The sequence below is a fragment of the Daphnia pulex genome, chromosome 12, assembly GCF_021134715.1.
Source record: "Daphnia pulex isolate KAP4 chromosome 12, ASM2113471v1".
In the NCBI taxonomy this organism is placed as follows: domain Eukaryota; kingdom Metazoa; phylum Arthropoda; class Branchiopoda; order Diplostraca; family Daphniidae; genus Daphnia; species Daphnia pulex.
The window spans coordinates 10,067,174-10,091,139 of NC_060028.1; the positions used below are offsets into that span (position 1 = coordinate 10,067,174).

General features: G+C 43.5%; 2 protein-coding genes and 2 long non-coding RNA genes across 7 annotated transcripts; 3 read left to right on the top strand and 1 right to left on the bottom strand.

Annotated features, from left to right (window-relative positions):
- The first annotated feature begins 1,152 nt into the window (after positions 1–1,152).
- Positions 1,153–7,071, top strand: LOC124208477. Of its 4 annotated transcripts, none has more exons than XM_046606222.1 (8): positions 1,153–1,507; positions 1,971–2,173; positions 3,208–3,375; positions 3,596–3,683; positions 3,875–4,010; positions 5,279–5,508; positions 5,605–6,051; positions 6,400–7,071. In XM_046606222.1, exons 2-8 carry the CDS (start codon positions 2,048–2,050, stop codon positions 6,804–6,806), a joined length of 1,602 nt encoding a protein of 533 aa, XP_046462178.1. In that variant the 5' UTR covers positions 1,153–1,507; positions 1,971–2,047; the 3' UTR covers positions 6,807–7,071. The 4 variants fall into 4 exon arrangements, with proteins under 4 accessions (XP_046462178.1, XP_046462177.1, XP_046462176.1 ...); XM_046606221.1 differs by lacking the exon at positions 1,153–1,507 and adding an exon at positions 1,563–1,807 and having other exon boundaries at positions 1,898–2,173; XM_046606220.1 differs by lacking the exon at positions 1,153–1,507 and adding an exon at positions 1,564–1,807.
- A 2,317-nt stretch (positions 7,072–9,388) lies between these two features.
- LOC124209988 lies at positions 9,389–14,829 on the top strand. Its single transcript, XM_046608241.1, has 2 exons — positions 9,389–10,913; positions 11,240–14,829. Exons 1-2 carry the CDS (start codon positions 9,389–9,391, stop codon positions 14,827–14,829), a joined length of 5,115 nt encoding a protein of 1,704 aa, XP_046464197.1.
- A 3,327-nt stretch (positions 14,830–18,156) lies between these two features.
- On the top strand, positions 18,157–18,722 carry LOC124208581. The gene is made up of 2 exons (XR_006880515.1): positions 18,157–18,219; positions 18,439–18,722. It is a non-coding gene; the product is annotated as an uncharacterized LOC124208581 (long non-coding RNA).
- Positions 18,723–21,932: 3,210 nt separating this feature from the next.
- LOC124208761 lies at positions 21,933–23,942 on the bottom strand. Its single transcript, XR_006880578.1, has 3 exons — positions 23,763–23,942; positions 23,474–23,655; positions 21,933–23,415 (listed from the first exon to the last, which is right to left on the bottom strand). It is a non-coding gene; the product is annotated as an uncharacterized LOC124208761 (long non-coding RNA).
- Between the last annotated feature and the right edge of the window lie 24 nt (positions 23,943–23,966).

Below are 23,966 nucleotides of genomic sequence, written 5' to 3' on the forward strand. Positions count from 1 at the left end.
TGACGCGCGGGATTGTAAAAACCGCTGTCGAAAAAAAAACCCGCCGGTTTCACGGTCTCGTATGGATGGTGGAAAAAATGGAAGAAACGAGGGTCTTTTCATCTTTTTTTTTTTTTTTCTTTTGTCGGTGACATGAAAGAAGATAATGAGCCATGGTTATACTCCTCCCGCGTCGCTGTCGAATGTTTGCTGCATCGACACACAAATATACTCTCCCGTCTTGACAGATCTGATTACGCTGCCGGGTGAGAGCCAACAGTGGGAACGTACGACGCTCCCGCCGAAATCGGATCCGGATGATGCAAAAGAGAGGGGGTGAACGGGACACGAGACACGTGAGTCTATATAGCAGAAGCTCGGAGAGACGGGGAGACACCAGGCCGGGCGGTTTGATGTGAGAAAATCCAATTTGTATTCGCGTCTATATCTTTTCACGATAGCAAATGCAAACACAACGCGTGAGTGTTAAAAAGGAAACCCAGAACGTCGTCATTTCGATCGAGTGAAAAAGAAATTTCAATCAACGAAAAAAAAGGGAGGAGCTCTTTTTCTTCTTTTACCCTGGCGTTGACGACGATATGTTACACAACAACAACAAAAGAACGGCTAATGAAAGGTAATTAGCGAGCTCTTCTTCTGGCGGATGTTTTTTTTTTATCAACGATACTACACCACCACATAACCTTGGGGCGGGGGAAAAGAAAAAGAAAGAAAAGTTGGTATGTATTACTGTTATTTATCGACATTCACGGTCCTATTTTTTTATTATTTTTCTCATGTCGTTTTTCATCGTTTCCCCGTTTTTTTGTTGATGTGTTTTACTATGCGTGTCTGTTGCACACGCGGTTACGCGCTGTGATCTCATTTTCCTTGGGCTTGATTCTTTATATTCTTTAATCATTTTTATTTTCTCTTTTTTTTTTACTCGCCGTGGTTGCGTATTAACTTTAATTATAGGCGGTGACGACAGGCGGAAGTTGCCTCTGCCATCCCACGTGTGTCTTCTAGCACGAGGCGAACGGGGGACTCGTGTTACCTGTACGGCCAAGGTGGTCTCTCCCGAAAACTATCGTTGATGTATTCGACCTTGCCGGACTCGGCCGTAGAGAGAGAGTATTAAATATCTAATAAGTACGTGCTGGCCGAGAACAGATGCGAGGGGAAATAGGGGAGAAGCCAAAGTCCCTCGGTCGACTGCCCTTGTAGGACGACATGACGATCGACCGAGCGCGCCGCGACGTCCACCGCAGGGCAATCGGGTGTGGGCTACCGAACGCAAAACCTTAGCGGATGGAGAATGATCCAGTTGCTATATTGCCATCCCCATCGAATGTATTCATTATTGAGAATACAGCTTCCTGCAGTATATCAGACATTGATCGAATCTGTTGCCGTGCCGATGCCGAAAAAAACAACAGCCAAGTGAAATCGACCGCCCTGATTTCAGTCGCGCTCCGTTTGAGATCGAAAACAATTGCGGGAAAAATTTAAAAGAAAAAAGTGTCCGGTAAGTAAACCTTGGAATGTCCTTTTATAGTCCAGTTCATTTTTGTTTTTATTTTTTTATTTCTTCCTGATGAAGAGCCTGTGTATACTGTTATTACTTTAAGTAATGGTCTTACCTACAACACTTAAAATCGAGAGGAAAGGAAAAGTGAAGCCTTGAGGCGGTTTTACGTTTGCCTACCAAAAACTCGGACGGACTTTGGTTATCTTGTGTGTATGTATGTATATAAGGCAACTGACAAACTAACAAGTTCTCACATTCTCCACCACTCGCTTGTCACTGACGAACACACTGTTTGGCGTAAGTTGTGTGTGTATTTGTGTGTCTGTGTCTCCGTCCGGTGATCGTTTTAAAAAAGACTTTCCTTTTTTCCTCTCTTGCTGTTTTTAGAATCTCTTTTCCTCTTGACTGGACGACATTCTTTGAGAAAATAAAACAAATTCTCCTTTCCAATTTCAAAAAGTGGATCTAGGAGCGACACACACCCCTCAGCAGCAGCAGCAGCTTCGTATTATCTAGTGTCAACTAGATTCCCGAGAGATGATTATCCTGCGACCACTTGTCACGTTCCTGGCCGCCCTGCTGGTCTCCTCCTCCTCCTGTCTAGCTCAGGATCGCTCCACTTATTGCCGCCTTTCGACACGGCACACACTGTGTCGATTCCAGGTAAATAAGAACCCCGTCTCTGTGTTGCGAAACGCTCGTCACACATGATGAGATTTGAAACTATTTTTTCTTTCTTCTTCCATCTGAAGCGGATTGTTGTTGTCCGAGCGATGGACAGAAAATTTCTTTTCACATTGCGTTGAGGGGGGAACGATTTGGTTTTTTTCTGGAAAAATAGGATCAGCCCAGGATTACAATTTATTGAATAAGGCGGGGGTTGTGACATTTGTCGGATATTGATGAGATCGATACACAACATGCGCGTTGGTAAACGGCGAAAAAAGAGAAATTTCCTTTTTAAAAGTTGGCAGAGCCTTTTTTTTAAATAACAAGTCGTTGTTGTTGTTGTTGCAACAACTGGTTTTTTTCAAAGCACAATAGATTGTTGTAACGTAGCCCTCGCTTTGTGCTTTTTGATCCCCCCGCCCCGTCTATTTGAGCGCTGAAATCGAATTTCACAGCATTGAATGCAACCTCATCTTCTTGTTAGCCTACAAGTAGAATCGCCTGAAAAGGTCAGAAAAGAGTCCTAAGGAAAATGATGCGAAAATGGTGATAGTTGTAACTGGACCGATGCAAATGGATTTGGCGAAGGGGGAGGGGGGAGATGCATGTGCGTATCTTTTATTTATATGAAATGCGCTCTAGTACCAGTATACTACTAGACATCCGTCCCTGACAAGTCGAAAGAGATTGAGTTACCTCGCATGGCAAATCACATTGACCCGACCATAAAGAACTGACGACGCCACTCACTTTTTTTTTTCATTTTTTTCCCCGCCTTCTCTTATATTTAAAAACTCTGCGATGAATGGAGAGAGGAACCAACTTATACTCGCATCGTTGAAACTTTTCGGATGAAATTATTTTTCTTTTTTCTAATTCCAATTTCGTTTTTGCTTTTTGTGGGGGTTGAACTACTCCGACAGTTTTTTTTTGCTATTAGTTATTGATTGTGCGTTTCCAATGCAATGAATGTTAATGTTCTTTTTTTATGATACGGTGGGGATTGGCGTGTGCCTACGACCAAACAGAGCGACGGCGAGCAGTGCGGGAGCTCCGTCTCGAGACGTGGCGTGGAAGACAAAAACCGGCAGGTGATTTTGGACGCTCACAACGCGCTGCGGTCGATCGTGGCGTCGGGTCAAGAGTCACGCGGACGTCCAGGTCCCCAACCTCAAGCTTCCAACATGCAAATCATGGTAGGTTGACACACACACACGCGGCTCTCATGTCGTGTCAAATAACCTTCCTTTAATAATAAGAGCGTGCGCTTTGCTGCTCTGATTTGCCTTACACGCGTGACTGGAAACATGTCGTCAATCTCTCTCTTATTCTCTCTCTCTCTCTCCCCCCTCACCTCTCCTTTCTCTCTTGCGCAACAAAATGTGTGCTGGCTGTGCTCTCTCTGAATGTAATCAGACATGGGACGAGGAACTGGCAACCGTCGCTCAACGCCTCGCCGAGCAGTGTCTATTTGAACACGACTGCAACGAATGCCGCAAAGTGGGTAAGTTCTCGGTGCGAATTATATTCCCGCGCTTCAAACGCTATTTTCGTCCAGAATATTAACGCTAAGCGCAGCATTGTAACTGTCGTTTTAAATTTGTCTCCACCCTTTTTTTGGAATTTTTTGCACGCGGGATTTATTTTATTTTTTATTTAATTTTATTTTTCGGTTGGGTCGGGGGGTCGGTTTAGGTCGATTTCCCGTTGGTCAGAACTTGGCTGTCGAATGGACGACCGGCCCACCTTTGCCAATCAACTGGAAGACACAAGTGACCAGGTGGTACGAGGAGGTCCAAGAGTTTCCCAACACATCTGTCCGCAAATTCGAGTAAGACCCATCAACTTGAGCTATGTCATCTGATTTCGTCCCTTTCTAATCAAATGTATCGATCCTGGGGTAGCTTGCCTATTAATATTTGTTGTTTTCTATCCGAAAATGGCGCGCTGCTGCGCTATACTTGGAACGCGCAACACTTTTGTCGTCAGCAATATATGGTGAAGGGAGGGGGGCATCGATTTTTTTGTTTGGCAAGTCCATGCATATTTACGTGGCACTCTCTCTCTACGACCGTGTGCGACGCTATATGCTATCCCGGTTGATGTATTCATTCTTTTTTTTTAATGAATTTTAGATCAGAGAAGTTTCGAGTTGCTAAAACTATAGAAACAGCCGAGTCAAATGCCACCCCACCTACTATTTTGGGTTGAGTTCCTGTTAGTATTGCATGCTGGGGCTTGTTATTTCTCATTTTCTCGGCTGACGACTGCTGTCACAGCTACGGGAGTTGCCTCGTCAGCTTTCCTTCCCCCCCTTGACTTTGATGACTTAAAGACTGACAAAAGTTTCACGAGCTGGTGAATTCATTCTTCATTGCCTATAGGCCTGAGTATCTATCTTTCAGCCGCCGCAGAGCTATAGATTCTTAAATGTTGTTTATACGATCAAAAATTATTGTCGACGCATCATAATAAAGTCCAATAAAAATGTAGTGCGTAGTCGCATAGGCTTTCATTAGAGTAAAAGGATCCTGCAGGATTCGCCCGTGCCACGCGAGACCGCTCAGTACTCGGAAAATGTTGTTTATACAGAATGGGATTTGTGCAGCACACACAGACGTACTTGGAAGGAGAAAAAAAAAAACAAGAAATCTATCCAGCCTCTAATCTTAAGAGGCTCTTTGATACGTAAGCAAGTCTCGCTAGCTAGGTTTTTTTTTCATGAATATACTCACCGCTTCGTAAAGTCTGAGCTCGCGTGCAATCTCCTTGATGGAAATGGCTCATCAAACCCTGCTCCCCTATACGATGTGGGCCCTGATTTTTTTCCCGTCAACTCACGACTAAACCCTGGGTGGCGTTCAACAGCTTTGAAAGAAAGCCCCCGCTTTTTCATCTTTCTCCGAGTTCCCTCTCAAGACGGTTTAGACATTTTTCGGGACTAGGCAAATGTTCGCTGTTGGTTTAGTAGTATTTATTTCTATCGCCTAGGTAACCCTTGTCTCCTTGTCTCGCCAAGAGTGACGCCTCATTAAAAAAATGTGAAGTTGCCATCAACTACGGTCTCAACTTAATTATCGAATCTTTGTTTATTGGTAGGTTTTCGGTAGTGACGGGTCACTACAGTCAAATTATCTGGGCTGATACGAACCGCGTCGGTTGCGGATTCACGTCCTATCGAGACAACGGAACCTTGGAGACTAATCTCTACGTCTGTAACTATGGGCCAGCTGGAAATTTCGTCGGATTACCCAGCTATAAAGTCGGAGCGCCTTGTTCTCAGTGTCCCGCTAATACGGCCTGTAGCTCTCGATTCAGCAGTCTGTGCGGTACGTACTACATACATACACACATGGGCTAGAGAGATGTAAAGAGAATGACTTGCCGTTGGACATGATTTATCGATTCGTTTGCAATTAACTTAGAATCCCCCAAGAAAAACCCCGAGATTTCCGGCGAATCTCCTTCTGAAGAATTAGCTAATGAAATTGTGCCCGGATCGACAAGCAGACCCGTCCGACCTCCGCCGAAAGTGACGACGCCTACTGTTTCAGTTACACAGCGACCCACAATTACGGCAGCGATCGGCTCGGCCGTCACAAAGCGGCCTACTGCTCCAACACGGCCCGTCGTAGTCACGCAGCGGCCAGCAATGAAGAAACCCACGGCGGTCACGCAAGGACTGATTGTCGGCGTCACTTCACGCCCACCATTATTTCTGGCGACGTTGGGCAACAACAACAACGTCACCGCCGAGGAGACCGTCGTCGTCCGCAAAGACTTGGTCTGTCAAGTAGGCAGGGGGGCGTGCCGGGCCGTGTTCAAAGGCACCGCTTGGAATTTCCGACCTCAGCCTTTTTCCATGAATCAAAGCAAGTATCTCTTCGTTTCCTCAGTTATTTTTTTATTTTTAATACGTGATTCATTTGCATATGTGAAAGGCACACTTTGATAACTCGGCAACGTGAAAACTGCTGGCTGATTCAATGTGTGCCCTAACGAGTGTTATGCACTAACGAACTCGTGATTTAACTGAGTGCACAAATATTTTCTCTTGTTGATTTTTTTTTTCTCCCGCTGGTGTATTCTCATTTAAAAAGGGCGGGATTCATAAATGCAAAAAGTTAGCCGTGTGTTTATTGGATCAATAGTGACGAAAATCACTATTCCGGAAGATTCTTAATGATTTGTTTGCTTCTGGTTTGTTGCTTATGTTGTAGCAGGCTATCTGGAGACGAATCTGGCGGTAGGCGAACTGACGGAGTTGCAAATCAGCCAAAACTTTCCTGCTCCAAAGGCAAACAGTCACTCGTGCTTGAGCTTCCAACTAAGACAGGAGGTTGAAAACGATCAAAAAGGGACATCGTGGCTCCTGCCACCTTTGCTAATCAAAATTCAGCCAGAGAAAAGCCAGTCTGTTGTGGTGCCCATATCCAGTGGCGTGGAAGGCAAATGGGTACAAGTAAAGTTGGCCGTCAGTCGGATACGGACTCCCTTTAAGCTGCTTTTCCAGCAGACTGGCCCTACGTCGACCGACGAGACGACTAATTTCTCACCCCTCTCAAGAGCAACTCTTCGTCTAGCACTAGGAGAGATGCGAATTTTCAGCGGAAGTTGCAAACAGTAAACAAAACTAACGGCAAAGTTTCATTCGGATTCCCTCCCAAAATATTTCCTCTTTCAAGTATCCAAGGCAAAAAGTCAAAATGATACGTACGTGGTACGTGACAAGATACAGCTAATTGATTACACCTATTGATGTGGTCGATGAACTTGACAGATTGTTTCACATGCATCCTATTTTATAAAACCGTTTCATCTTGTTCTGAAATGATTGATTGCGGCAATTATTTTTCTCGCTTTGAATACGCAAATATATTATTGAAATAATATTTTGGTTGAGTTAAAATGCTGGTGTGATTCTGTTATCGGAGATCATTTATTGAAGCTGAAGACACTAGTCAGAGGGGAATTGAAAAGTTTAATGTTTAAAACTGAACTTGTGTTTCGCGCATCAGGCGAAGTTGTTTTAGATTTTCCCAGTTGCATTTAGGAAATCAATCACATCGCGGTTTTCAGCTAAAACTCGGTTGTAATTTCAGCTGGTGTCAACCTAATAAAAGCCAATTTTAAAAATATTCAGAACAGTTACTTTTCTTTTAAACCAACGAAATTCTACTGATTTAATTCTTTTTAAAAATAGCCAATAAGTAGATTTATTGGTTGTTTCCATTTTTGTTTAGACTTGTATACTTTTTTTTTGCAGTTCCTTTGGAAGCAGCTATTCTGACAATAGCAAGTTAGCCCTCCAATTATGGAGAATTCTGTGTTATTTACCCAAAAGGTCACAAGTTTAAGTGTCGTGAAAGCTGTTCTGTAAGGCGATGGAAACTGGGTGAACATCGTCCATTGGCAATCACCTTGTTAAAAGGTGAGTGGAGCAACATGTTAAAATATTCATGAAATATTTCCTACATCAAGTTGTTTTCTCGTAGATGACATTTGAACAAATCCCTCTTTGTCCCATAAGCAAAGCCGTGACCATTGTGGGATTCTTAAATGATATTTGGTAGGATCAAATCTGTATAGGTGGAATCGGTGGAAACACATTCGACTTTTTTTACTGTCGATTTTACGAAACGAACGTTAACGAATAAGTTTCTAAAGAGAAAGAAGAAAATAACGGCTCGATACTATCAAATCAAAGAATGACAAAACCAGAGGAGAGACGCCGCAAATGTTACTTGTCGCACAAGTCCTGGTGATGGTGTCGCGTTTTGATGGGTCTCAGGTGTCGTTAAATTACATTCCGACTTGTAACTACACCGACTTCGCAACCAGATTCTTCGCCATTTCCAATTGGAATGATCAGTTTAGGTAAGTCAAAGTTTACTAGACATTTCCATGTAAACTTTCGCTCTACCACAAATGTCGCACTGCCCAATGTCGGATGTTACTTTTGCTTCTGTGTTTGTACTTTTTTTCCAGTTAAGTTTTATACGGTGAAAATTTAGCCACGGTTTGATTTTGAAAAGTGATGAGGTATTTCCACACCATTTGACCAAGTTTAATCGAAAGTGAACAACTCTAAGGCATATAAGTGAATCGCTGGAGTTTTGACTTTTCGTAAGATCAATTTTTTAATCTACTTCAAATTATTTTGTGAAAGCATGCCGAATATCTTTTGCCTTTCTCCACGTGATCGCTGCCGTGTCATGACGATGCTTCTTTGAGAGGGTCTCTACTATATTGCAAGACAAAAATTTGCTGAGAACAGGAAGTCTGAGTTGATTATAATGTACTGCATTTTTAAGATAAATCAAGTAGGTAAGAATATTGCTTACATTTTAGTCTACGTATATGAGCCTAAGAGTCGTACACTCGTACGTTTCTTCAGAATTTTTAAAATTAAATTTTTTTGTATATTTTCAACATGTTCCAAGTGATGCAGTATTTATTAATTATTTTTCAATTACCATTGTAGAGTTCAACCTGCAGACGGGCCGGCCAGTTTGCATGTCCTTCACGCTTGAAGGTCACGGTGAACATTACGTGTAAAACTGTCAATGCGGTGGTGTAGAGGTTGGGTGAGAAAAGGTACGTGTTTCATCATTATCAAACAGGTACAATACCCGCAAGGCTCAGCTATTTGGTTTTCATTTTGATATTTGTTGTTGTAGACCCATCCCCAGCAACGCCAACCTAAAGAAGGAAAGGCCAGTTTGCATTTCCTTCGCGCTTGAAGGTCATGGAGATCATTATGTAAAACGTATCATGCGACAGCGGAGAGGTTGGGTGAGAAAGGTACGTGTTTCATCATTATCAAACAGGTAGAATACCCGCAAGGCTTAAGAGGTGAGGGTGATCAAAAAATCGTATAAAAAGGAGAGAGAAAAGGCCAGAGACTTCACTCCTTCACTGAAAAATCAGCGAAGGAGTCAGAGTGAGACGTCGTCTGCTATCGATAGGTGTACACCTGTGTCTCGCAGCTCGTAATAACTTTGCGAAATATAGTGTAACAAGTTTCGATCAGTGTGTAATTATAGTGCTCATCTAAGAAACAAAGTGTGCTCTCTCTTGTAGTTCCACAAGTTGGGACAATTAAGGGAGGCATCAAGTCTTAATTTCTCGTGTTTGTTTTTTCCCCAGTGAAATCAAAAACCCACCCCCCACTTCCACTGTCACTGCCACCTGTCGGTAGCAGGTGACATGAATGAAGAGGAGATCAGGGCTGCAAAGGCGGCCGCCGCTAGCGCTCGGGCGTCCCTGGCCCCGTTGATGCTCAACGAGCAGGGGATCGCAGAAGAGCCGGAACCCGATTCGATGGAAGAAGATTTCTTTGAGGAATCGCGTAAGGAAGAACAGGAGGCCACTACGGAAGCTGAAAAAGAAGAGCAAAGGAGGCGCCGCAAGGCAGCTGCCGATAAGTGGCTTCGAGACAAGGGTTTTACCATTGTGCAAAGAGGAAAAAAAGGAGAACCGTCCAACAAGCGAGGCAGAAAAGACATCGAAACCCCAAGCCCGGCAGGAGAAACAGAATCATCTTCTCTCCCCTCAAGAGGCAAACCACCACCAATTCCTCCCCGTAGGTCAGAAGCGACCACGGAGTCAAGCCAACAATTCAAACAGCCACCGGCCAACAGAATGACAACCTCATTCGAAACCCGCCTTGTAGCAAAAGAAAACGACATGATCGTAGATCTAAAGAAGGTGAGCCCGATTCTAATCAATAAGCGCCTTAGCGAGCAAGTAAGCAAGGGCTCAGTCTCCAGCTGGAAGATAAACCCGGGTGGCTCGTTAACCGTTGTCGCAACGGGCGCAGCTGAGCTACTAGAGGTGATGGCCATCCAAACCATGGGATCATGGACCATATCGTTGGTACCAAAAACGTGCAAAGGTGTAGTACATGGAGTGCATCACCTCATTACTATGGAAGAGTTCCTGGAAGAAGCAAGTGCAGTCAACCAGGGCAACGCCGTCAAAATTGTAAACGCTGCGCGCATAGAAAGCCGACCTGGGGGCCCATACAAGTCTACAAGCAGCGTCATTGTCACGTTTGAAGCGGCGGAGTTACCTGACTCGGTTAAAATACTGAACAGTATACACCGGGTAACCCAATACATCCCAGAGCCTACCCAGTGCTACAAATGTCGCCGGCCGGGACACATTGCCAAGGAATGCGGAGGAAAGCAACGGTGTGCAAGATGCGGAGGAGTGCACCTCACCAAAGACTGCACGGTAACGAGAGAGCACTGGAAGTGCCCAAACTGCAAGGGCCCCCATAGTGCAGCTTTCCGTGGCTGCCCCCAGTGGAAAGAAGCAAAGGCTGTCATCAGAATAGCAGTTGTGGAAAACATCCCTCGATCTGCAGCAGTGGCCAAAGTAAGAAGTGGTCAATCATATGCCGCGGCAGCAAAAGCAACGGATCAGAGCGATACACAAAAAGAAAAAACCTCGGAACCGAAAAACGCAGGCTCCTCCGACGAATCACCAGACAAAAATGCTCAAACAACCGAGCCCCTCCAAGAGGTGGCACAGCAAAGAGGGAGAAAAGATAAATTGTCCAGCGTAGAAAAAAAGCTGGAAGCCTTCATGAAGATAATGGCGCAATTCATGGACATCCTGAGTGCATGCACAAACAACCAACACCTAAGAACCCTCGCCGGAGCAGCCAAAGCTCTGTTGACACACGAAAGCAGTGAAAACAGCGACAGCAGCAAAGACGACAAAAGCAGTGACAGCGACGATGTCGAGGAAGAGGAAATTACACCTGCTCCCTTCACTACAGGAATCCAGAAAACACCAGAAAAGAAGAAAAAGAAAAAAAAGAACAAAAGAAAGAAAGAAGACGACCCCGTTGCAGTTAGCACCGCCAGTGCACAAACCAGCCAGTCAAAAGACGCCACATGATGACCAGATCTACAGCATTCTCTTTTAACAACCCCAAGACTCAAATCCGGATACTCCAATGGAACGCAAGGTCCCTTAACTCAAACGGAACCGAGTTCGTAAAGTTTTTATCTGAAATGACATCTCCTCCAAATATTATTTGCATTCAAGAGACGTGGCTAGACGAGTCTAAAGAGTTCGAAATTGACGGCTTCGATCACATCAGAGCGGACAGAAGAGACAGGATTGGAGGAGGAGTAGCGACTTTTGTCGCCATCGGCACCCCCTTCCGACAGATTGATCTGCCGCCATCCACACTAGAAGTAGTCGCAGTAGAGGTTTTCACCGACGGAAAAAGCATCTCCATTTGCAATATCTACCACTCAAGTCAGGAGAACGATGTGCAAGTTTTTGAAAATATCCTCAGAGATTTACCCCCTGACTCCACTCCTTTTCTGTGCGGAGACTTCAACAGCCACCACGAAATGTGGGGAGGAAAGAAAAACGACCACAAAGGGCTCAGTCTTGTATCTTTCATCGAAGAAAACGGGCTAGTTGCACTTAACGACGGGAATATAACGTACAGATCCAGTTCAGGAGCATCCTCCGTCCTAGACTTGACCATAACAACGCCAGATATTGCTGCAAAGTGCAGCTGGTCGGTCGTATCTGAATCAACGTTCGGCAGTGATCACCATCCAGTAATGACAAACATCGCCATACCGGTCCCCGTGGAACGCAGCAACAACTCTAGGTGGAATTTTAAAAAAGCTGACTGGGTCGGCTTTGCTCAAACGTGCGCAGACATATCCTACATGGACCTCTTCTCCACCGATATTGATGTTTTCAATAACAATGTGACTCACGCCATCATCCTAGCAGCCAGCAACCACATCCCAGTCGTGCGACAAGGACACCACAAGCCGGGCGTCCCATGGTGGAATGCAGCGTGTGCAGACGCCATCAAAGAAAAAGAAAAGGCCTGGGTGAGAGCAAACGCATCAAGAAATCCAGACGACTACAAAATATACAGCACTTTACGTAACAAAAGCCGATCGGTGATGCGAAACGCGAAGAAAGAGCACTGGCGAGCTCACTGTAGCACAATAAACAAGAACACAACGTCCCGTGATCTCTGGGAAAAAACCAACCAAATGCTGGGGCGAAACAACAAAACAAAACCGATCTCGGTGCTACTCGACAAAAATGGGACGTGTGTTACGGAGTCATCAGCAAAAGCCAACCTATTTGCAAAGCATTACAAAGCAGTGAGTAGTGACACCAACCTATCAGAATCCTTTCTCCAACACCGCCGAATTTCCGAACAGTCCATGGAAGATGGTGAAGCGGACGAGCCGGACGGACGGATAGAAGACGCAGAAATGAATGCAGATTTCTCAATGCAAGAGCTGACGACCGCCCTAAAAGAAGCAAAAGATACAGCAGTGGGAAGCGACCGAATATCTTTATCAATGCTACGCCACCTACCGGATACAGCCCTACGTACGCTACTGGCCCTGTACAACGAGTCCTGGAAACAAGGCACGCTACCGAAAGGATGGAAGCACTCGCTGATCATCCCCTTGTTGAAGCCAAACAAAACTGCATCGAAACCGGAGTCATACCGGCCGATCTCGCTTACCCCGGTGCCATGCAAGGTCCTGGAGAGAATGATTAAAATCAGACTCTCTTGGTACCTTGAGAAAAATCTCCTCCTCGCCCCAAATCAAAGTGGTTTCCGACGAAACAGAGGGACTATGGACAATTTAGTGAGGCTCGAAAATTCGGTCCAATCAGCCCTAAACAACAAAGGATATGTGATGGCAGTCACGCTCGATCTTGAAAAAGCCTACGACATGATCTGGATAAAAGGACTAATTTACAAGCTCAAAAAGCTCAGCATAAGAGGCAACATGCTCAAGTGGATTACCTCCTTTTTGGTCGGTCGGACAGCACAAGTATCGTTAAATGGAACTCGGTCCGAGCTCTTCTCCTGCCTAAACGGCACACCACAAGGAAGTGTCATCAGCCCGTTATTGTTCATCATCCTCATTAACGACATTGCCAAGAAACGCCGCTCCTGTATGTCGGGAATGTACGCCGATGACATTTTCATCTGGCAGAAGCACCGAAACTTACACTTCCTGAGAAAAAAGGTAGAAAAGGACACACAAGATGTTATCGTCGAGCTCAGACTATGGGGCTTCCTAGTTTCGGCAGCAAAAACCGGAGAAATAGTTTTTTCCAAGCGGAATATACCCGAAAATTTGAGCATCACAGTAGACGGAGCTAGCATCCAAGTGCAAAAGTCAATCAAACTACTGGGCATGACACTCGACAGCAAACTAAATTGGTGCAAACAAATAGACGACGTCGTCAGCAAGTGCTCAAAAGTTTTAAATTTACTACGCCTCATATCTGGAACGAAATGGGGCGCACACGCAAAGCCCATGCTACAAATCTACCAGGCTCTGATCCGCTCAAAACTCGACTATGGAGGAGAACTCATCGAGTCCGCCTCTATCACAGCAAAGAAAAAACTGGACAAAATCCAAGCACAAGCGCTGAGAACAGTGGTGGGTGCGCCAAGGGACACTGCAACAGAGGCCCTGCTACGAGAGACGGGCGAAATGCCCTTGCACCTTAGGAGAAATCTCGCCAGCGTCAAACATTATTTAAGGTGCTACGAGGTGAAGTCTGACCTGCTAGCAGAAAAAGAAGAGTGGTTCAAAAACGCCGAGCAGTGTTTTCTCTCCAGAGTCGAGTCCGTTACAAACACCTTGGACCATCATCCTAAATCAGTCGAGAAATTATCCATCAGCAAGCACCCGCCATGGCAGGCTTTGCTTCCGGAAGTCACGACGTACACACCAAACGACCTGAAATGGCAAAATGTGGTCCACATTTACACAGACGCAGCAAAATCAAAAGACGGGCGATGTGCTGTTGCCTTTGTGGTACCAGAGAAAGTCATCGTTGAGCAGAAGCGTCTGGTGGACGGTTTGGCGACAGCAAAGTGTGAACTCGTAGCAATACACCTGGCAGTAAAGTGGGCAGAAGCACACGCAACACTGGGGAGCTTTGTTATCCTAACAGACTCAAAAAAGGCATTGCAAATACTCCACTCAAGTAGTGAAAACAACAGTGTCAAAACAAGCACCGTGGACACCTGGCGAGCACTCTCCAGAGCTGGCACAACTGTCAGTTTTTCGTGGGTAAAAGGACACAGTGGAATATCCGGCAACGAGCAAGCTGATCGTGCTGCCAAAAATGGGCTGGAGCTAAAACCTAGCCTCAGCTGCAGAAGAGACACAAACGACATCCGTGAAAACGTTGAAGACCTCCTCCTGAAAAAATGGCAAGGCCTCTGGGACAAGCCGAAAACGGAATGTGGACTTTTCACCCACAGACACAGTCCAGTCGTGTCAAGAATCGCCTCCCTGTTCGGCCAGTCAAGAAGTGAGCAAGTGTTCTTATCGCAGATTCGCCTCGACATGCTGCCGCTAAACTATCGTCTGTTCAAACGCAAAAAACATCCGACCGGTCTCTGCTGCAACTGCGACGCCGAAGAAAAAGAAAATGTCGAACATGTACTGCTGGCCTGCCCGGCGTACGCAAAGGAGCGAGAAGAAATGGTGTACGTAGTGAGCGAAAACACTCCCACACTGCAAGAGCTGCTAAATTTCAACGACGAGGTAACTCTCAAAGCCGTTTTGGACTTCTTTAATGCCATAGGCATCAAAGCCCGACTCGGTTTCTAGCAAGAGAAACCAAAAACCTAAAGCCGGTGCCCAGCTTTCTCCCTAAAACGCATGTGCAAGTGGCGTAAATAGGCCTGCCGGCCTGGAAACGTCAAACCCCCATCCCCAAAAAACCAACCAACCAACCAGAGACATCAGTCGAGTGAGCATCTCCGACACGGCAACAACTGCAGCGTACTATCTGTCACCATCTGCCTTCTTCACCGTATTGCCAGTTCGCATCCATGGGTAAATATTCTCTTTTTTACATTGAGATTGGTGTCAATCCTACTTTTTTCTTTATGTATGCCTGTTATTATTTAATATTTATGTTTGAATTTGTTTAACGTCTAGTTAATGAGGCGTCATATGCTGTTGTGTGTTGTATCGTTGATGGCTGGGTCGATCACTGGTGTACCGATGTCTCCTGGGTATGGCGGAAACCAAACCGCAACGCCGCCGCCTTACTTCTCAAAAGCAATTTACGCAACGACCAGTTACTGCACCGAGGTCTTCAAGTACTACACCATTAAGGCACCCGAGTTTTAAACCACAAGTTACGCTGCCCCGAGCCACTACACTGACGTCCTGAAGTATTACTCTGCCCCGAGTTACTACACCACAAAGGCGACGGAGTGCTACATGACTACGCATGCTGCCCCATCCTACTACACGAGGCTCCTAAGTACTACTCTGTATTCAGATACTTATTGCACCGATTTTCCTAAATACTACTCTGTTCCCAGCTGCTACACCGAGGCTCCCGCTGATTACTCCACCAAAACGGTCGAGTACTTCACCGAAGCGGCAAACTACTTCTCTGCCCCGATCTACGCAATCACAACTGAGGCGGCCAAGTATTACGCAGTCCCCACTTACTACACAGAAGCTGCTCTTTCGTGCTACGTTGAACAGAAATACTACACTGATGCTCCAGTTCACTACACCACGACCTACGCTACACCACAGCCCCCAAGTACTACACAGGAGAAACCGCCTATTACACAACGTATGCTGTCTAGTTTACTACACCGAGGCTCCCAAGTACTACATCACTAAGGCACCGGATTTCTACACTTGATGTATGCTGCCCCTGCCTACTACACCGAGGCCCCGCATTACTACAACACTGAAGCGCTCAAGTACTACACCACAACCTACGCTGCCCCGAGCTACTACACCTACGTCCCGAAGTGTTACTGTGCGTAAAAGGTGTCGTTGAGAAAAAAAGAAGTCGTGCCCGAACTGCAGTGCCCTATCTGTCACCAACGGCATTCCTCATCGTGTAACCGATTTGTAATTATGGGTAAATATTCTTATTTTTACATTGAGATTGGTGTCTATCCTATTTTTTTCTTTATGTATGTCTGTTATTATTTAATATTTCTGTTTGAATTTGTTTAACGTCTAGTTAATAAGGCGTCATATGCTGTTGGGTGTTGTATCGTTGATGGCTGGGTCGACTACTGCTGACCGATGTCTCCTGGGTATGACCGCAACGCCGCCGCCTTACTACCCAAAAGCAACTTACGCAACGACCTGCACCGAGGTCTACAAGTACTACACTACTAAGGAACCGGAGTTAGCACAACTTACGGTGCCCCGAGCCACTACACTGACGTCCTGAAGTATTACTCAGCCCCGAGTTACTACACCACGAATGCGACGGAGTGCTACATGACTACGCATGCTGCCCCATCCTGCTACACGAGGCTCCCAAGTATTACTCTGTTCTCAGATACTTATTGCACCGATTTTCTTAAATATTACTCTGTTCCCAGATGCCACACCTAGGCTCCCGCTGATTACTCCACCAAAACGGTTGAGTACTACACCGAACCGGCAAAGTACTCCTCTGCCCCGATCTACGCAACGACAACTGAGGCGGCCAAGTATTACGCAGTCCCCACTTACTACACAGAAGCTGCTCTTTCGTGCTGCGTTGAACAGAAATACTACACTGATGCTCCAATGAGTCCAATCTACTACACCGCGACCTACGCTACACCTAGCTAAAACACCGCAGCCCATTACTACACCGAAGAAGCCGCCTATTACACAACTACGTACGCTGCCTAGTTTACTACATGAGGAATTTAAGTATTACCCTGCCCCAAACTACTACCAAACTGAGGTTAATATGTATTACATCATCAAATCTCCCGACTAGTCACCACTTACGCTTCTCCGACCTATACACCGAAGTTCTGAATTATTTATCTGGATGTGTTGAAAGATTGCTGAAATACAAGATTGATAAATAACAAGTGCATGTTTCTATTTTCTGCTTATGTACTTTTCCTGCTGCTGATAATTGCATGATGTGAGAAAATATTTCTGAGTGCTATGTAAACTTACAATATTGATCTTGCAAAATACAACAATAAAATTCAAACTCGTGTTTTACATTTCAATAATATTCAAACTTTTCATTTTATAAATATTTTTCTATCATTAAAATTCTAAGTCCAACAAACAATATTATTTACAAATATTTTTCTAAAAATTCAAAGCCACCACCTATTTTTTTGCTAAGTCCAGACTTTTGTTTTTGAAAAAAATTTTAAAAAAATCCCCCCTACCAAAATTTTTAAAAAAATTTTCGCGAAAAATTTTATACAAATTGTTTATTGCAACAAAATTTATTTTATTCGAATATTTTATTGCATACAAAATTTTTTTTTTAAACATTTACATTATTTATTTTTCCTGTGGCCCCCAGGGGGGGGGGCCTGTCGCTTTCTCTACCGCGATAATAACATGATGCAAGTTATATGCAAGTTATTATTTGTTTGGCGCAGAAAGCTTGTTTTATCTAGCAGTTTTCGACTGTGTCAAACCTGATATTGATCAGGTTGCCTCAATCGTATACTGCATAATTGAATGAAAACTCAAAAGACAACAGATCAAACTTTTAACTCAGCAACACAAAAAGCAATTCATATGGCATAAACGACAACACAACATTTTTGAAGTCAGGAACCCAGATGGAACAGCTCAGCTACCACAGCACAGCATGACAACCACTCAACACAACAATCCGCAATCTAATGGCAGCTAATGGCTGTCAATAGGTGGCTGTGAATAAGTGTCTGAAATGATGTCCACCAGGTGGCGCGAATGTCTTCAGGGACGCTTAGCTGCCATTTTGTTCCAAGACGCAGCAGAGATGGGTTGTTGGTTGTGACGTTTCTGACGATGAAAATTAAAAGGTATTTATTGTTAATTTCCTATTGCTATTGAATGTAATATGTTGATGTGAAAATTTACAGGTGATTTAGCACGTAGAAACCAAGTTGCCAAATCATTCAACTCAGACTTGGAAGTGCCTGTACATTTCCGAAATGGCGTGCCTCGTGTGTCTCGCTGCCTGTTCTTAGACGTACGTCTCATCCCATGCAACAGCAAAAAGTAATTATTTTGATCAAATGTCTTTCAAAAGTACAGATTTAGTTAACATGACTAGAGAGTAGACCAATTTGCTCTGCTACTATAGAAATTTTTGAATCAGATATCAGTTATTCTGTTGGACTGCGTAGTTTCCTGTTACTCTTTGTATTCTTTTGTTATAATGAGTATGCATGTTTACAGAGTTGTGTTTCTCGAAAATAATTTTCTTTTCTTAAACAGGTATAACATACAAACACTTCTTTAACGCTGGTGGTGATTACCTTGTTGCAGCCAAATGGTGAAAGGTGTGACGAAGACAGATTGAACCATTGTATGGAACATGCGGTTGCAGTTCAATCCAGAAGTTGCTGTGCTGTGGTAGCTGAGCTGTTCCATCTGGGTTCCTGACTTCAAAAATGTTGTGTTGTCGTTTATGCCATATGAATTGCTTTTTGTGTTGCTGAGTTAAAAGTTTGATCTGTTGTCTTTTGAGTTTTCATTCAATTATGCAGTATACGATTGAGGCAACCTGATCAATATCAGGTTTGACACAGTCGAAAACTGCTAGATAAAACAAGCTTTCTGCGCCAAACAAATAATAACTTGCATATAACTTGCATCATGTTATTATCGCGGTAGAGAAAGCGACAGGCCCCCCCCCCTGGGGGCCACAGGAAAAATAAATAATGTAAATGTTTAAAAAAAAAATTTTGTATGCAATAAAATATTCGAATAAAATAAATTTTGTTGCAATAAACAATTTGTATAAAATTTTTCGCGAAAATTTTTTTAAAAATTTTGGTAGGGGGGATTTTTTTAAAATTTTTTTCAAAAACAAAAGTCTGGACTTAGCAAAAAAATAGGTGGTGGCTTTGAATTTTTAGAAAAATATTTGTAAATAATATTGTTTGTTGGACTTAGAATTTTAATGATAGAAAAATATTTATAAAATGAAAAGTTTGAATATTATTGAAATGTAAAACACGAGTTTGAATTTTATTGTTGTATTTTGCAAGATCAATATTGTAAGTTTACATAGCACTCAGAAATATTTTCTCACATCATGCAATTATCAGCAGCAGGAAAAGTACATAAGCAGAAAATAGAAACATGCACTTGTTATTTATCAATCTTGTATTTCAGCAATCTTTCAACACATCCAGATAAATAATTCAGAACTTCGGTGTATAGGTCGGAGAAGCGTAAGTGGTGACTAGTCGGGAGATTTGATGATGTAATACATATTAACCTCAGTTTGGTAGTAGTTTGGGGCAGGGTAATACTTAAATTCCTCATGTAGTAAACTAGGCAGCGTACGTAGTTGTGTAATAGGCGGCTTCTTCGGTGTAGTAATGGGCTGCGGTGTTTTAGCTAGGTGTAGCGTAGGTCGCGGTGTAGTAGATTGGACTCATTGGAGCATCAGTGTAGTATTTCTGTTCAACGCAGCACGAAAGAGCAGCTTCTGTGTAGTAAGTGGGGACTGCGTAATACTTGGCCGCCTCAGTTGTCGTTGCGTAGATCGGGGCAGAGGAGTACTTTGCCGGTTCGGTGTAGTACTCAACCGTTTTGGTGGAGTAATCAGCGGGAGCCTAGGTGTGGCATCTGGGAACAGAGTAATATTTAAGAAAATCGGTGCAATAAGTATCTGAGAACAGAGTAATACTTGGGAGCCTCGTGTAGCAGGATGGGGCAGCATGCGTAGTCATGTAGCACTCCGTCGCATTCGTGGTGTAGTAACTCGGGGCTGAGTAATACTTCAGGACGTCAGTGTAGTGGCTCGGGGCACCGTAAGTTGTGCTAACTCCGGTTCCTTAGTAGTGTAGTACTTGTAGACCTCGGTGCAGGTCGTTGCGTAAGTTGCTTTTGGGTAGTAAGGCGGCGGCGTTGCGGTCATACCCAGGAGACATCGGTCAGCAGTAGTCGACCCAGCCATCAACGATACAACACCCAACAGCATATGACGCCTTATTAACTAGACGTTAAACAAATTCAAACAGAAATATTAAATAATAACAGACATACATAAAGAAAAAAATAGGATAGACACCAATCTCAATGTAAAAATAAGAATATTTACCCATAATTACAAATCGGTTACACGATGAGGAATGCCGTTGGTGACAGATAGGGCACTGCAGTTCGGGCACGACTTCTTTTTTTCTCAACGACACCTTTTACGCACAGTAACACTTCGGGACGTAGGTGTAGTAGCTCGGGGCAGCGTAGGTTGTGGTGTAGTACTTGAGCGCTTCAGTGTTGTAGTAATGCGGGGCCTCGGTGTAGTAGGCAGGGGCAGCATACATCAAGTGTAGAAATCCGGTGCCTTAGTGATGTAGTACTTGGGAGCCTCGGTGTAGTAAACTAGACAGCATACGTTGTGTAATAGGCGGTTTCTCCTGTGTAGTACTTGGGGGCTGTGGTGTAGCGTAGGTCGTGGTGTAGTGAACTGGAGCATCAGTGTAGTATTTCTGTTCAACGTAGCACGAAAGAGCAGCTTCTGTGTAGTAAGTGGGGACTGCGTAATACTTGGCCGCCTCAGTTGTGATTGCGTAGATCGGGGCAGAGAAGTAGTTTGCCGCTTCGGTGAAGTACTCGACCGTTTTGGTGGAGTAATCAGCGGGAGCCTCGGTGTAGCAGCTGGGAACAGAGTAGTATTTAGGAAAATCGGTGCAATAAGTATCTGAATACAGAGTAGTACTTAGGAGCCTCGTGTAGTAGGATGGGGCAGCATGCGTAGTCATGTAGCACTCCGTCGCCTTTGTGGTGTAGTAACTCGGGGCAGAGTAATACTTCAGGACGTCAGTGTAGTGGCTCGGGGCAGCGTAACTTGTGGTTTAAAACTCGGGTGCCTTAATGGTGTAGTACTTGAAGACCTCGGTGCAGTAACTGGTCGTTGCGTAAATTGCTTTTGAGAAGTAAGGCGGCGGCGTTGCGGTTTGGTTTCCGCCATACCCAGGAGACATCGGTACACCAGTGATCGACCCAGCCATCAACGATACAACACACAACAGCATATGACGCCTCATTAACTAGACGTTAAACAAATTCAAACATAAATATTAAATAATAACAGGCATACATAAAGAAAAAAGTAGGATTGACACCAATCTCAATGTAAAAAAGAGAATATTTACCCATGGATGCGAACTGGCAATACGGTGAAGAAGGCAGATGGTGACAGATAGTACGCTGCAGTTGTTGCCGTGTCGGAGATGCTCACTCGACTGATGTCTCTGGCCTTTTCTCTCTCCTTTTTATACGATTTTTTGATCACCCTCACCTCTTAAGCCTTGCGGGTATTCTACCTGTTTGATAATGATGAAACACGTACCTTTCTCACCCAACCTCTCCGCTGTCGCATGATACGTTTTACATAATGATCTCCATGACCTTCAAGCGCGAAGGAAATGCAAACTGGCCTTTCCTTCTTTAGGTTGGCGTTGCTGGGGATGGGTCTACAACAACAAATATCAAAATGAAAACCAAATAGCTGAGCCTTGCGGGTATTGTACCTGTTTGATAATGATGAAACACGTACCTTTTCTCACCCAACCTCTACACCACCGCATTGACAGTTTTACACGTAATGTTCACCGTGACCTTCAAGCGTGAAGGACATGCAAACTGGCCGGCCCGTCTGCAGGTTGAACTCTACAATGGTAATTGAAAAATAATTAATAAATACTGCATCACTTGGAACATGTTGAAAATATACAAAAAAATTTAATTTTAAAAATTCTGAAGAAACGTACGAGTGTACGACTCTTAGGCTCATATACGTAGACTAAAATGTAAGCAATATTCTTACCTACTTGATTTATCTTAAAAATGCAGTACATTATAATCAACTCAGACTTCCTGTTCTCAGCAAATTTTTGTCTTGCAATATAGTAGAGACCCTCTCAAAGAAGCATCGTCATGACACGGCAGCGATCACGTGGAGAAAGGCAAAAGATATTCGGCATGCTTTCACAAAATAATTTGAAGTAGATTAAAAAATTGATCTTACGAAAAGTCAAAACTCCAGCGATTCACTTATATGCCTTAGAGTTGTTCACTTTCGATTAAACTTGGTCAAATGGTGTGGAAATACCTCATCACTTTTCAAAATCAAACCGTGGCTAAATTTTCACCGTATAAAACTTAACTGGAAAAAAAGTACAAACACAGAAGCAAAAGTAACATCCGACATTGGGCAGTGCGACATTTGTGGTAGAGCGAAAGTTTACATGGAAATGTCTAGTAAACTTTGACTTACCTAAACTGATCATTCCAATTGGAAATGGCGAAGAATCTGGTTGCGAAGTCGGTGTAGTTACAAGTCGGAATGTAATTTAACGACACCTGAGACCCATCAAAACGCGACACCATCACCAGGACTTGTGCGACAAGTAACATTTGCGGCGTCTCTCCTCTGGTTTTGTCATTCTTTGATTTGATAGTATCGAGCCGTTATTTTCTTCTTTCTCTTTAGAAACTTATTCGTTAACGTTCGTTTGAAATTCTTCCCTATTAGAAACTTATTCGTAGAGATCTACATTGCAATCATTGTTGCCTAAATACAATGGATTATTAGACTTTTCTACTGAATGGTCTCCCATTTACTTAATCTGTAGCTTTCTTCATTAGAAATTGATAAACATGTAATTACTTTTTTGTGAATTGTTTCTGGTTTCCGTGTTGGATGCTTAAAGATATTGGTCAGAATAACCAACACATTCAAGGATAATAATGGCAGCCCAACAAACTGAATGCAACTGCTGACTTGTTCACACCTCTAACAAACCGGCTGACACTCATAGTCAGAGACTGTTAAAATTATAAAAAATAAAGATATTAATATGGGCATAATAATACAGGCATAAAGTTAAACTATGGGTAAACAGTCCCTTGGAACTATTTCAATATCACATATTTTACAAAGAATCTTCACTTGGGAAGAATTCCCAATTATTAATAGTAAGTCTAGTTCAACCTCATGGCAATTTAATAAAAAAAACCACATGTTCAGTGTAAATGTAACATGTGTTACATTTAATAAATGAAATATGTGAATGTAATTCCTGAAATTCTGCAAATTCTGGATCTACTGGTATTTTATTGATGTCCCCTTTTACTGGATTCACTCTCTGTGTAAGAAGTTGGACAGGAATAGCTTCCAGGGCTTTTTTCTTTTTTCACTTCAGAACTATTTCCTGAATTGACATATCTTTCAACCTTCCAACAAAAAATGCTTAAAAAATATACTAATAACTGGTAGAATTGCCGATAATACCTGAATTTAGAATTTTACAGGATCCTACAAATGTGTTGTTACATATCTCAAGGCTGAATCTGCTTCATCATCATTCTTGAAGCCAACAAAGCCAAAATGTCGAAATTTCCCATCTTTATCATATTTCAGTTGAACGTCTGTAACTTGTCCTTTTTGACTGAAGGTTTCTTCTGTGCTGACCCCTGAGTTACAAAAGTTCAAAAGTAAACATTCTATTCTATTTCAAGGTCCCTATTTCAAGCCCCTTGAATAATGGCAATAAAATAAATGTGATATAATAATAACTCACCGAGGGAGGAAGATTTATTACAACTATTCTCGTCATTTTAGGATGAGGGGTCAAATGTCAATACTCATTAAAAATCAACTGTTGAATTTTCAATGTCAGAAACTACGAGCACTGCTACGAGTTTTGATTCAGGAAAACAAACACGTTTTGCATCAGTACATGACCACATGTGCCACAACAACACAATTACACAAACACAACCAC